Source organism: Silene latifolia, chromosome Y, assembly GCF_048544455.1.
Source record: "Silene latifolia isolate original U9 population chromosome Y, ASM4854445v1, whole genome shotgun sequence".
In the NCBI taxonomy this organism is placed as follows: domain Eukaryota; kingdom Viridiplantae; phylum Streptophyta; class Magnoliopsida; order Caryophyllales; family Caryophyllaceae; genus Silene; species Silene latifolia.
In genome coordinates, this window is record NC_133538.1 from 417,879,130 (window position 1) to 417,893,645 (window position 14,516).

The 14,516-nt window shown below is 33.1% G+C and overlaps 1 protein-coding gene across 1 annotated transcript; it reads right to left on the reverse strand.

Moving 5' to 3' along the window:
- Nucleotides 1-422: 422 nt before the first annotated feature.
- On the reverse strand, nucleotides 423-6,711 carry LOC141633125 (uncharacterized). The gene is made up of 4 exons (XM_074445604.1): nucleotides 6,460-6,711; nucleotides 6,118-6,188; nucleotides 1,542-1,622; nucleotides 423-880 (listed from the first exon to the last, which is right to left on the reverse strand). The coding sequence occupies exons 1-4, from the start codon at nucleotides 6,569-6,571 to the stop codon at nucleotides 857-859; spliced, it is 288 nt and encodes a 95-aa protein (XP_074301705.1). The 5' UTR covers nucleotides 6,572-6,711; the 3' UTR covers nucleotides 423-856.
- Between the last annotated feature and the right edge of the window lie 7,805 nt (nucleotides 6,712-14,516).

Genomic DNA, 14,516 nt, shown 5'->3' on the forward strand with positions numbered 1-14,516 from the left:
ATAGACTATACAACCAGTTGTATTGGTTGTATAGAACAGAACTTGACCTTTATAATGGCATTACTTGAGCATAGATTTACTTACAAATTATGGGCTTTATTTGAAAAAATTTGAGTTCCATTATAAAAATATTTAACTTAAAAAATTATAATAAAACTCAAAAATACTACTGTATATATAAGCACAATTAGACTTTAATTTTTGACATCAACAGATTCAATTATTCAAATATAAATAAAAAATATAAAAGCTTGAAAAAAATGCGCAACGGCTCAATTAGATTTGCTATGGTTATACAATACTCTCGTACAACCAGTTGTATAATAGTATTTTCAGATCAAAACCGATACAGTTTCACACTGAAGTTGATTATATTTTAGAGGTTTATTTGTAGAGGTGGTTAAGATTATGAATAGAAATGTGATACCAAAGAGAAATTAATATTTAGAATCCTGTATCCATTAATTTGATATGAAACAGGAAATAATTTTCTCAAACTCAAATACAGACCAGAACACAAATGGGAGTTTATTAATGGCAAAATCCCGTCATAATTCATAAACAACCAGAGACAAGAAAGTAACGGTGCCAAAATTCCCTCAACAGAATAAAAAAGACCAGGACTATATAAAAATAAAAAGAGCAAAACATGGCAATATCAAAGGGAAGGTAAAGAAACTGCCATTCAGACAATATGATGTTTTATGCGTCGACGAAAACTGAATCTATCAAACAATTGTCTGTTCAAAACCCCTCTAACAAGAAATAGGGTAAGTACCAGAAGATATCATTATCGTCCACCATTTTTAAGACTTGTCTTTATTGAACACCGTCTCAATATTCATATGTGAAAATCTTAATGTGAAGCTTCTGCCACTTTCTGTAAAGAGTGAAAAAGAAGGTTAGCATTTAGGTCCACGGGAAGACAAGTGAAGTTCATAAAATTGCAGCGTATCAGATGTACTATGTATAACTGAAACAGATTCAGAGAACAACAACAACAACAACAACAACATTACCCCAGTGCCTCAATGGCTCCCACAAATTGCGGGGTAGGGGGGGGGTGTCGGATGTACGCAGCCTTACCCTTGTGTTAGAAACACAAAGAGGCTGTTTCCGAATTGTGAAACAGTTCTACCAGACGACAAGTACTTGAAACCTGGGTTACTGAATTCATCAACCCCTAGTGAATTGCAAAACAGTTTTACCGTATTCAATCATGGCATTGGATAAGTTATACAGTATATTACACATTCTATTAAGAGCGTATTACGTGTCGGATGTGGCATATACATACTGAACTAGGCAACCTTGGTGAAACTAAGGTTACAAACTTCCTAGAATGGAACCATGGATGCCTAATTCAATATGAATAATAGTTCGGCACCATGGCAGAATATGCACTTAACATATTTTTACACAACCAACATGATAGAATGTACTTGGACAGATAGTAAATCCAGTAATTCAGAATGGAACTGAATAGATCAAAACTAGTAGTTTTGGCCAGTTTGTCCACAATTAAACGGTATTAGAAGTACCTCCTCTCCTTTTCCCCCAGAAAAAAGCTTGTAGCCTCCATAGATAAGCAAGCCCCATCCAGAGAGAGAAACGATAACAAACTGCATTACCATAGGAACTTAAATTGGTGAAGACAAGATACTTGATCACATTCAAATAGACATACGCATCTACTTGACGCCCTATGCCTCTTCAGCAATTTGCAGATTTTATCAAAATGGTTTGCGTATCCTAAAATGTGGTAAGTAGATGACAATTAATGATAAGATACAGATGATTAAGTTACGAAACAACTCTATGATTCGCATCTTGTTTTTCCGTCTTCGACTACGTGAGTTGATTAACATGTGATTAATTAAGGAGCAAGGGAGAAGATGGGTCAAACGATGAGAAAAATGACAAGGTTAAAATCGTAAAAATCGTATGTGAAAGAGTAAAGTTCGTATGTGAAAAAGCACAACCCTAAAAGTATTATTAGTAAAAATATTAATAATTATAGTTGATAATAACAATAATATTTAATAATATTATTATTATTAATATGATTATCTCGGCTCGGCTCGGCTCGGCTCGGCTCGGCCGCCCCGGCTCCGGGCCCGGCGCGGCCCCGGCTCTGCTCTAAAAAGCCAGAAAGAACAGGGCCTTACTCCCTATGACTTTTGAGCATACAACCACCTCAACTGCCTAGAATTCAAGAGTGTTTTTAGCTTCAAAAACTACAAACTTGCCAAACACCCAATTTTTACAAATCAACATAATTTCATAAAAGCCAAAAACCAACTTTGGCCTCGAAAATCAGAAGCAACAAAATAGTGTTTTTAGCTTCTGTTTCTTATACTACCCTCTAAGAAAAACCTTTTGCTAGCATTTTTATCTCAGATAATTTTTTTGTCACCACTATCATTATATTTCATTTAAACATCACCCAACAAAACTTTCTCCAACTACCCCCTCCACTGCTTCCATTTCCCATGGTTGCCTATTACTCTGGAGTCCATCCCTTCCCTTTCCCATATTTATGCATACTTCAGTGGCCAAAATCAAGGATTTTTCATAATTAACGTTATTGCTTCATTCAAGTTTAAGTATTGACCAAACTAACTTTTTTCGTTATGTTCAATTGTGCATGTATCTAGCCAGGTTGAAAAATAGTTATTAAATGAAATAAGTGAATCGAAATTTTTCCAATAAGTCTCGATCCCTAGGGGTAGAGGGAGACCGAGACAGACATGGTTGAGAGTGATAGAGCACGATATGAGATTTCTGGGGCTTGAGGAGAGTATGGTGACGGAGATGGCACAATGGAGGGAAAGGTTACATGTGGATTTTTAGTATTTGATGTTATTTGACAGATTTAGTGTTTCTATTTAATATTTAGTGTTTTTATTTAACTTTTAAAAAAAATTATTTGTTCTTCTCTCCTTTATTACACCTTTTTTAACAACCACTTTCTTATATATTTTACTTGGTTTACTTTTAAGGTATTCCGGATCCTTAAATTCTACTTCGGTTTTCAAAATCGTTTTAATCTTTATTCTCGATTTAAATTTTAAGTTTTTATAAAAGAAATCCGGAATTCGATTTTAAAACCTATAAGGCCCTGTTCTTTCTGGCTTTTTAAAGCTGAACTGAACTGAGTTGAACTGAATAGAGCTGATCTGAACTGAGCTGAACTGAATGGAGGTGAGGTGAACTGAATGGAGCAGAGCTGAACTGAATGGAGCTGAACTGAACTAAGTTGATTGGAGCTGAATAAGAAGAAGTGTTCCGGGTGTAATTCCGGAGCAGGATTGTGACCACTTGAGCTGCTAGAAGAAGAAGAAGAAGAAGAAGAAGAAGAATTGTTCCGGGTGTAATTCCGGAGCAGGATTGTGACCACTTGAGCTTGTAGAATGATGTCGTTGCTCGTCTCTTCCTTTTACTCTTTCCTGTAAAGATGAACAAACTGAGGGCTCGGCTTGGTACCGAGCGTACTCACTCCGACGCTCTGAGGTGGTTGTTGTTGTACTGTTTTACCAAACACTGACCAACTTATTGGAAAAAAAACAGTTTTTAGAAACTCACTTTGGCAAACCCAAACCCTTTTTAAAACCCTAGGCCAACATGCTCAAAGTAAATGATTTGTAGCCATATTGTTTAACTGGAATTAAGTCTAACGTCAAGGACTCGTGAGTCTGTCTAACAGACCAACATGTTAAATTCATATACAGTGAAATCTCATGAAACCATAGCCATGATTTTTAACATATATAACCATCATGACACTCTCAGTCTCAACTAGGACTCTCTAGGTCCTCACACTCACCCACGCACTCCATTATACAAACAACAAAACAGAGAGGGGTAGAGGATTACAAATAGATTCCTTGACTATTCCTAATGAAACATAATCCATCTATTCACATTGGTTCATCACGTTTTCCAATACATTTCTATTTTGGGTAACAATTAATTTAATTAGCTTGTTAGATACACAGAAATAGGGTCGAGAACACATTAGGTTGAATTTAGGTTAGTTTTTGGTAGATTAGTAGACAATTAGCATAAGAAAAAACCAAGAAAAAAAGTATGGAAAACAGCATGGTGTCCGTCAAATGACTCGGGAGAGAATTCTCAACCATCGGTCAAACCTAAACCCGATATTTTCTGGTTTGTGCTTTTTAGCAGCTATTTGGCATTGGGTGTATTGGGATCTAGAAATATTTTCTGATGAACGTACAGGAAAACCTTCTTTGGATTTGCCTAAGATTTTTAGAATTCATTTATTTCTTTTCGGAGTGGCTTGTTTTGGTTTTGGCGCATTTCATGTAACAGGCTTGTATGGTCCCGGAATCTGGGTATCCGACCCTTATGGACTAACTGGAAAAGTACAGCCTATAAGTCCGGCATGGGGTGTCGAAGGTTTTGATCCGATATCTGGGTTTGCCACCCACTAAGCTCAAACAACGAACGCTCCAAGCCTAATCAAAATCATTCCAACATTGGAGACATTTGGAGGAAAAACTCATTTCCTCCATTCCCCCCATAGCTTCCATTCCCTCCATCACCCTCCCATTCCTTTCTTTCCACTTCTACTATCCACACACCCGTAATGTTATTGTTGTGTTGTAGTAAAAGAAAAAGGAAGAAATGTGGGTAATAAAGTAGGGTTTTAGTAAAAAGGAATAGAAATAGGAGAAGGGCAAAAGGGGAATTTTCAGGGGCGAGATAAAGTAATTTAGGGGAGAGATATAGAAATTCTAATTAAGTACCCTAAATTGCATGGTGCACATCGCTCACCAAGGAAGAGAAGTCATTTTCCAATTTCCACAACACTAATGACCAACCACACGTTTTCTCTCTCTATCGAAAGCAGGGACGAAAATATTCAACTTTTACACTTTTAATAAATCTACCATGCCAAAAGTAAAATTACCACACATCTTCATCTTCCCAACCTTCTCCAAATATGGCTTACAAGCTCCCTCTATTTACTTATTACTGCTTCCATTTCTAGGTAATTCTATTATTTTCATCTTCTCCATAACACTCGATGACGAGTTAGCTGGTTTCATCGTGGTTCACAAACCGATCTCATATGGGATGGACGAACCATTTTGGAGTTAGCACCACTAAACCTTGACTCATACAACCATGGTTTCAAGTTTCAACTACTTCTAGGAGGTAAGTTTTAACTATTCAAGACACTCAAGAATTCTAAATTATTGGCAAAAGCAAGAAATTTTGTGATTCGCTAACTAGATATCAATTTTTCCAAAAAAAAAATAACACTTAAAGCTAAGCATTAAAAACTATGTAAAGCTTCTTTTTTATAAGGATCACAAATATGGGTTCTTTCCCATAACACAAAAAACGCATTGACCTTTTGTCGAAATCTAATGCATACTCGATTGCTTGCTAGTCTGTTGAACTTCCTTTTGTCCCTTCTCTCTTTTCAACCCCGTCTCTCCCTCCTACCACCTGCAGTTTACATTGGCCATTATTGAGGTGGAATTGGCAGTATTTATGGGAAATGACTGAAATTACTGAGACCAGGCCATGACAGTAGACTATGAAGTAAAGTCTCTATCCAAAATGGATTTAATACTGTGGGGCCAATCAACCTCCACTCATCCCATCATCTACAGCATGAACACATCTAGTCCCTCCACCTACCATGCGCCCCATACATTAATGGGACCACCTTTCTGCTCCTCCAGAGGGTTCGCACAGGTTCAATATAACACTAATACGAAAAGAAGTCTCTCCAAACAGGATATGAACTTGGAAAACAATAACACAACCTTGAACGAACCCCATACTGCCCATATTATGAAGACGTATGATGCTCTCGAAGCAGAAGTGAAGCCGCAAAGAATTGGACATGCTGAAAGTAGAATGGTCCAATAAATCTAATTAAGATCAATTAATGGGATGCCTTTAGTATATTCGCATAGTCTTGATACTGAATATGAGCAAGAAATGAGTGCATACATATATAGAATAGAAATGGAATAAACAGTACGGAGTACTCCGTATATGAGATAAGGCATTGGCCACACTGCATTTCAGGCAAGCTAAGTGAAATAAATACGAGTACAAGAGAAAAGTACTGACATGTTCTTCCTTCCACTTAGAAGGACTAGTTGGATCTTGCCAGCTGTTGACCTTGGGAGGCCCATGGTGATCTGCAATACATGAGATAATCCAGTCAGAAAATATACAGAAAGAAATTCGACAATCGAAAAGGCGGTAGGGTAAGACTTGGATCCCCAAACCCAAATAGGGTTTCCCGTGAAACCAGAAATGTATTGAAATTCGATATTAAAACTTAATTGAAAGTCAATCGGAATCAAAGGCATATGAGATGAGACATGTAATAAGGGGATGGATAATGAATTGAAAGGAGAAATGAGGAAAGTTAAAATGTATATGAAAAACGGGGAAAAAGATAGATACCAGCAGCCCCAGCAAAAGCGCGACGTTGAAGAAAGAGGGAAGTTTGTTGAGTGGTGGAGATCCGTGAGACGGTGGCTGCTTGACGAGCTGCCGCAACAATTCGAGACGCCATTGTTTCAGAGAGAAAGAGAGATGAGAGTAGGAGATGTGAGTTAAGCTAGGAGACCAAAAATGGAGGAGATGATAATCAAAATTCAAATGTACACAACTAACACTAGACTACTTGAATTGCCAAGCCCCACCTCAGCCCAACTGCCCATTCCAATTCCAATTTAGTTTGAAACTCCAACTCCACCTAACCAGACCCGGAACGCCTAGTGGGCTGGTCGTAGCCCACTAGTGAGTTAGTTAGTTTTTTTTTTTTTTTTTTTTTTTTTTTTTTTTTTTTTTTTTTACGATAAACTTTTATAAATAAAACGAGTCCGAAACATTTAAAGTACAAACAAAGGGTTATTAGCAACCCTGAAACTACCTGAAAACCAAGTAACCGATGAAACAAAACAAGTAGTCGCAACTGAAGAAAAAAGACGACTTTTCTTGAACGGCTGATGGTAATGGGAATCAAACTCGATTAAGCGAATATCCTTTCGTTTCATCCTCAAAACAGTAACAGTATTGTGGGTGGACCTGCAGGAAAAAGCTGGAGCGCCGACAGAGGTCAATGGTCGTGTCTCCGAAGTGGCTTAAACATGCTCCTTTCGGCATTTAGAGCGGGAATCCACAAAGCGTCCCTTCTTGCTAAGCGAACAATCCTTGCGCCCTCCTTGCGAAACGAGTAATCCCTAACAGCTGCAAACTTAAACTGTAACAACGAGATCTTAGTAGCATAGGATGAAAACGAATTAAGGCATATCTTCTTATCGACCTTTAAAATGGCCTCCTCCTGGACCAACTTCAAACTTTCAGTTTGTTCAACATCTTGAACATGTAAGAAATTCTCCGGTGTAGGAGAAGAGGTGGGAACTTCTGCTGACCCATAGGCTTTTTCATGGGGAGTTTCCGCCTGGTTGGTTTTAGAGTTGAGGGTACGAACCCTCATGAACGACATGGACCTTGGGTGATAAAAACCCAAATTTTTGCCATGTAGCAAATTATCATAATCTTGAGATAATAGATTTAGTGCATTATGAGGTCGTTTTTTGTTCGTGAAGCGGAGATGAGGTGATCTTGAGTTAGTTGAGGAGGAAGACTGACTGACCTCTGAATCATTCATGGTTTCATTGGGCACAATACTACTCTTGGAATCCATAGGCACCTCTGGTGAGGTAACGGGAACACAATCGGAAGCCGATTCTAGACACACCAATGGCTTCTTGTAGTTGAGGGTTAGTGTTATTATCGGAATACTATTATGAGAAGAGTGATGCTCATTCATGGACGGACTAGTCTTAAACCCGTGCAAATTACACGGGCATGTTATTTTAAAAATTGTTATTAATTAAAATAGTAAAATGGTCTTGTCTCAAGTATATATATTTAATATTTGATATTTTATATATGGATTACAAATTACAGTTAATAACAGAATGTATATCTTTACCACATTATTAAGCAAGGTACTCAATGTCGTATATGTAGACATTTCGAAATTAGACGCAACCTGACTTGTTTTATCCATATTCAATACACGTAATTCTGTGAATCTTAACTCGTCACATGAACTACCTAAAAACGAAATGACCCGTTAGTTAAGGCCGAACTGTAAATAAAAAATAAAAAATATCTAATGTCAATATCTTTTTCAACTGAAGTTTTTAAGCTATATATATTATTAAAATATTAACTTTTATAGCTTTGAAATATTAATGAATACCTTATTAATTTTTATACTTTAATTTTAGTACCAAAATTATTTGAAATATTTATAAATGCTCAATATAAGTAATGTAATTAATAAAATAACTTAAAACATTAATAATTAATCTGATTTAATCTTAAAAAAAGATATTTTTGACTCGAATTTTCATCCCAACCCAACCCAACCCATGACTCGTTTTCGACCTCACCTAGCATGCCTGACACTCATTTGACAGGTTTATAATATATGATAGGTGGGGATTCGTTGATTCTCTTTCAACTTTTCTATTACTCGCACCATTACCTTTTTTATTTTTCAGACTCCCGCTTTAATAGACTCCGGCTTTAAAGTCTTTCCCAAATTTGGTACTTGCTTATGCTATGAAATCTTTTTGTCTCTTAATGACGGGGTAAAATGAAAACTTGACAGTAAATCGTAGGCTTTTTATATTAAGAACAGCGATGCCAACCCGTGAACATTGCACGTGTACGAACTTTATTTAGAAGTTGTGAGGATAACTAAGGGGGCAAAAAAATTACACCATATCTAATAAGGTCTATATCATATAAAACATTATTATATTATAAGGTTTATATCATACCATACAATGTTATTTACACAAATTTAATATCTACTATCATTATTTAAGCATAAATCATTTAAATCTATTAGGATTTATAAATACAAAGTTCGTCTTTTATTCATAAAATATAAATACAAATGTCGTATGTAGATCATTTCTAACCGTATATATTTAAAATTGTATACCATATCGTATACAAATAACAAAACCGTATTGTATATTTTTACTGACCCTTACATCTATGAGCTTATGAAGACATACATTTTAGGCTTATATAGAATCATCCGAAGATGGGTCAATTTACAATTAGCACCTAAAAATAATTACTATTCGTATTATTATTATTAGAATTTAGTTTGGATAGGTACTCGATATATCAAGTGCCTTGTATAACTTACTAGATTTCATGCCCGTGCGTTGCACGGTAACTAAATAATGTTCTGTTATTAAGTGAGCTTTTAGAAAATTTAAGTAGATAATATACCGACATTTAAAGTTGTTTGGGATATGTGAAACTTGTTCATCTGATGACCTCTTATTGAGTTCGTTTCACATAGCTTAAGAGTTAGGAGTTAGTAGGTCTCTTGTAGGATTCTTATATGTTTCAGACATTTAGTCTCTAGGGTGACTTCAAATAATGTTCAATCAGTATAAACTTCCATGTCGCTCGAAATTGCACATTTAAATTGTATTATTGTATTGCTGTGAACATTTGATTGACCAAATACACTTGAATGAAATGTTGAGAATTTCAAGAGTATAATTTTATGTAGAAGCTCTTAATTGTAAAAACACATATTCCCACTAACTAATGAGAGACCATGACTCGAGTCGCAAGTATGAAGTATTTGTTATGAAATATCGTTATATGTGTAATTTAAAAGATGAACCACATACTATAAAGATAACTAAACTACTAATTAAATTGAGGAGACACTCAGTCAAAAGCACTTAGTATATAATAGCCCATATTTGTGACAAATTTATTTATGGTTTGGGGAAATACGCTGCTATATTGGTAGGAGGTGGTCTCAAGATAAGCAACTTCTAGGAATTTCTAATTGCGCCAATGAGTGAGGCCCTTTTTTTTTTATTAACAAATAGACCATTTCATTAATAAAGAGTCCAACGACATCTACAAAATATGTCAAATTTGATGAGAAAATGATACCAAATCTATAAAAATTACTTTTTATAATTAATTTAATTAAATCTATAAAGATATTTTTTTAAAAGTATAAAATAGCGAGGAGCCAAAATAAAATTTATCCTACTCTTCTAAAAAATATTATAATAGTTTTAGGTAGCGTTTTTTCCCTACTCTTCTATAAAATAGCGAGGAGCCAAAATAAAAAATATTATTAAAATTTATCCTACTCTTCTAAAAAATATTATAAAGATATTTATCAGAATAAGGAAAATAGATAGGAATTTTAACTATTCAATTTGTATTAGAATTAAATAACATAATCTAAAAATCACATAAACAAAAGTTATTGTTATCAATCATCAAATGATCAAAATCCAATTGCCAATTAACACAAGAAAGCAATGATCAAATAACAAATACTTCCAGCTGGTTGTGTAACCGACGCGTGTCGGTTGATTTATAGTTATAGTTTTAGGTAGCGTTTTTTCCCTTCTTCCCCCCACATTTTGGTGAAACAAACTGAAACAAATAAAAATCAATTTTATTGTTGCATGGAATCATACAATTAATTTATGCTATAATTTTCCCCCAGTTTCTTCTCTGTCTCCTTGCTTTGAGACTTCATTAATGGCGTCTTCTTTGCCCTAATTTCCCTAATTTATACTACACATCGCACTCTTCCGCCTAATTTACCATCCTTCTTTATTATCTTCCTCTCCAAGTTACTAATCGTATATTACTCTGCAAGTTTCATAATTTCCTCATTCTTTTGTTTTTGATAATTTTGTGTGTTAGTTAATTCCGCCGTTTGTATAGTTGAATTTAACTTCTTAGTTTCATTTACTGATTCAAGTACGAAGTATATTTTTTTAGTTGTTATCGTTTCATTTTGTATTTTAATTAGTTGTTTTTAGCTTAATTAAGTATTGATTCGATCATACTTAATATGCGTGTAGTCGATGTTAATTCGAGTTCAATTACTCTGGTTAGGTTGATTGTGTTATAATTTCTGGTTAGCTTAGTAATAGTTTTGGTTTATGGTTGTGAAATTGTAGGTGAGGGTCCTTTGTTTCGTATTCGGTTAGCGTAAGGGTTAAGGGTAAAGCAAGGATTGAATCCTGCCGAGGGCCGAAACTTGTCGAGATAGCTGTTGGTGGAGTTTTAGATAATTTAAGAAGCCAGGATCAAATTCTGCCAAGGCTTTGCTGTTCTTGTCGCTGTTGTTGTAGAGACAGCTGTTGGAGTGGGGTTTTAGATATTTTAAGAAGGTATTTAGAGGGTGTTGACGTATGTAGGATAATCTAGGGAGGTGGAAATTAAATAACATAATCTAAAAATCACATAAAGGTAAAAAAAAATAACAATTATGATAGTTTATTAGGGTTTATATAGGAGGACGTGAATCAATTATCTTGAAGAAGAGCCTCCTATTCATCAATGTAAAAAAAGAAAAGAGAACTATAATTAGATTCAGAATGAAATAAGCTAAAGAGAAGAAAAATCAATCTAAATCACATAAACAAAAGTTATAATATAATCTGAGTGAATAATGCAACTACAAACCATACTACAGATATATCAAATGGATTCTGAAAATTCTTGGGTAGATTGCTTTATATTCTGAAAATTCTTGGGTAGATTGCTTTATATAGCCAATACTTCGCATTGTACCTACATTCAAACACAACAATAGTCATCACATAAATGTATACAAATCTATATAATATACGATTTATTAAGAATGAATAAAGATAATTAATTTGATTATTATGAAGTAAACCTGATGATGTTATCGGTCCTCATACAGTCATACGAATCTGCCTCATCTTCTTCACGAGCTTCTACTTGATCATGAACGACTTGTGTGACGGCTGTATAAACAAAAGCATAGGTTAAAATTAATTTCATGGAAGATTATGATATAATTAAATTAAAAAAATGAATGGATATGGAGGAGAAATCACCATTGTTGGAGTCATGAACAATAATAATCTTCTTATATATATATATATATATATATATATATATAGATAATAATCAAAAGAAGAATTCTATTGCTGACGAAACTTTTCTATCTATGATTAAGTTAATAGCAAGTATACCGATTTAATTATTTATTATGTATTGATTATTTTATTTAACTGTTTAAAAATAGCTGGAGTCTCTAGAATTGTCTGAAAAAAAACCTCTTTTATATATATATATATATATATATATATATATATATATATATATATATATATATATATATATATATATATTGATTGATTTACATAAATTGACCTCAGTAACTAAGTAAATCGTCTAAAATAATATAAATATTATACATTTTGATTTCCCAATTTAACATATATAACTACTATTAAAAACCTTAGGTTCAACCTTTATAAATTACAATTTCTCATTGAAGACGAATATATCCGTCTAGTAAATAAGACGGAGATATCCATCTTAAGTTTAAGACAGGAATATCATACCATATGGTCATCTCAAATATATATATATATATATATATATATATATATATATATATAGTGTGTGTGAAGTTCTCCTAAGTCCCTTACATCCATTGAGTCCTTAGTCCTTCTAAGGGCCTTTGGATGAAGGGAATCAATGAGTGAGATTAGATCTCAATGGATGGCCACAAATCAATCTCCCCTAATTAGTTCCTCAATCCAATTAAGGTCTTTTAGTCGGTTGGTGGTACGGGATGTGGGATGGGTGTTATTGTGGGTCTTTTTGTTTTTTTTTTCCAGATCCAGTCTCGATTTTTTTTTTTTTTTTTTTCAGATTTCCTATGTTTTATTTTAGGTACTGGTTTTTTTTTATTTGTTTTAGTTTTTTTTTTTATTTATTTATTTATTTCAATCCATTTTATTTAGTTTGTTGTTGGTGGTCGTTTGTTGTTGGTTGTTGTGTGTTGGTTTTCGGGAGGCTCGGCTTTCAGATCTATCGTCATATTTTTCAAATATCGGTTTTTTTGGTGGATTATACGGACTATTTTTTTTGGTGGTTATTATTTTAGATCTAGTATTGTTGATTTTTTTGCTAGGTTATACGGACAATATTTTTTCAGATTTGTTATTTAAAATCTCGTCTTATTATTATATTGTCTTGTTTTATATTTTACAAATCACGCCTTGTTAATATCCGTCTTGTTAGTATATTAAAATTACACTTTTTTTGTTAAAATTACATTTATTTCTGTTACAATTATACTTTTGTCCGCTAAAATTACACTTTTTCCTATTAAAGTTACAATTACACTTTTTTTGGTTAAAATTACACTTATTGCTGTTACAATTACACTTATTTCGTTAAAATTACACTTTTTCCTGTTAAAATTAGACTTTTTTCTGTTAAAATTCCTGATAAAATTACACTTTTTTCTAATAAAATTACACTTTTTCCTGTTAAAATTACACTTTTTTCTATTACAATTACACTTATTTCTGTTACAATTACACTTTTTTTTGTTACAATTACACTTTTTCTGTTAAAATTTCACTCAATTCTGTTACAATTACACTTTTTCCTGTTAAAATTACACTTTTTTTGTTACAATTACACTTTTTCTTGTTATAATTACACTTTTTCTTGTTACAATTATACTTTTTTTTGTTACAATTACACTTTTTCTGTTAAAATTACACTCAATTCTGTTACAATTACACTTTTTCCTGTTAAAATTACACTTTTTTTTGTTGGAATTACATTTTTTTCCATTAAAATACACCATTTTACTTTAACATTACACATTTTTCGGTTAAAATTACACTTTTTCCTGTTAAAATTACACTTATCTCTATTAATGACTAAAGTTACACTCTTGGACTAAAGTTAGACAGACTAATTTGGACTAACTAATTTGGACTATTTGGACAATATGAACTAACTAATTTGGACTATTTGCACTATTTGGACGAACTAATGGAGTTATTTACGACTAAATTGAATACAATATTTACACCTAAATTTGGACTAAAATTATACAATTTTGGACTAAAAATACAATTTTGGACTGAAAATACACTATTTACGAATAATTTTGAACTAATAATACACTATTTACGACTAAATTTAGAGTAAAATTACACAATTTGAACTAAAGTTACACAATTCATTTATTTTGAGTCGTTGAGATTGTGTAATTTCAATCATTGTCCACTAAAATGTAACTTAGTAAATTGATAGTGTGTGTATCTTTTATCATTTTATGAGTGTAATTTTAATCAACAAAAGTGTAATTTTAGTCCAAAAAAGTGTAATTTTAGTCTACAAATGTGTAACTTTAATCCACAAATGTATAACTTTAGTCTATAAAAGTATAATTTTAGTCAACCGAAGTGTAATTTTAGTCCATAAAAGTGTAATTTTAGTCTACAAATGTGTAACTTTAATCCACAAATGTATAACTTTAGTCTATAAAAGTGTAATTTTAGTCCACGGAAGTGTAATTTTAGTCCATAAAAGTGTAATTTTAATCCAAAATGTATAACTATAGTCCAAATTTGTGTATATTTAGT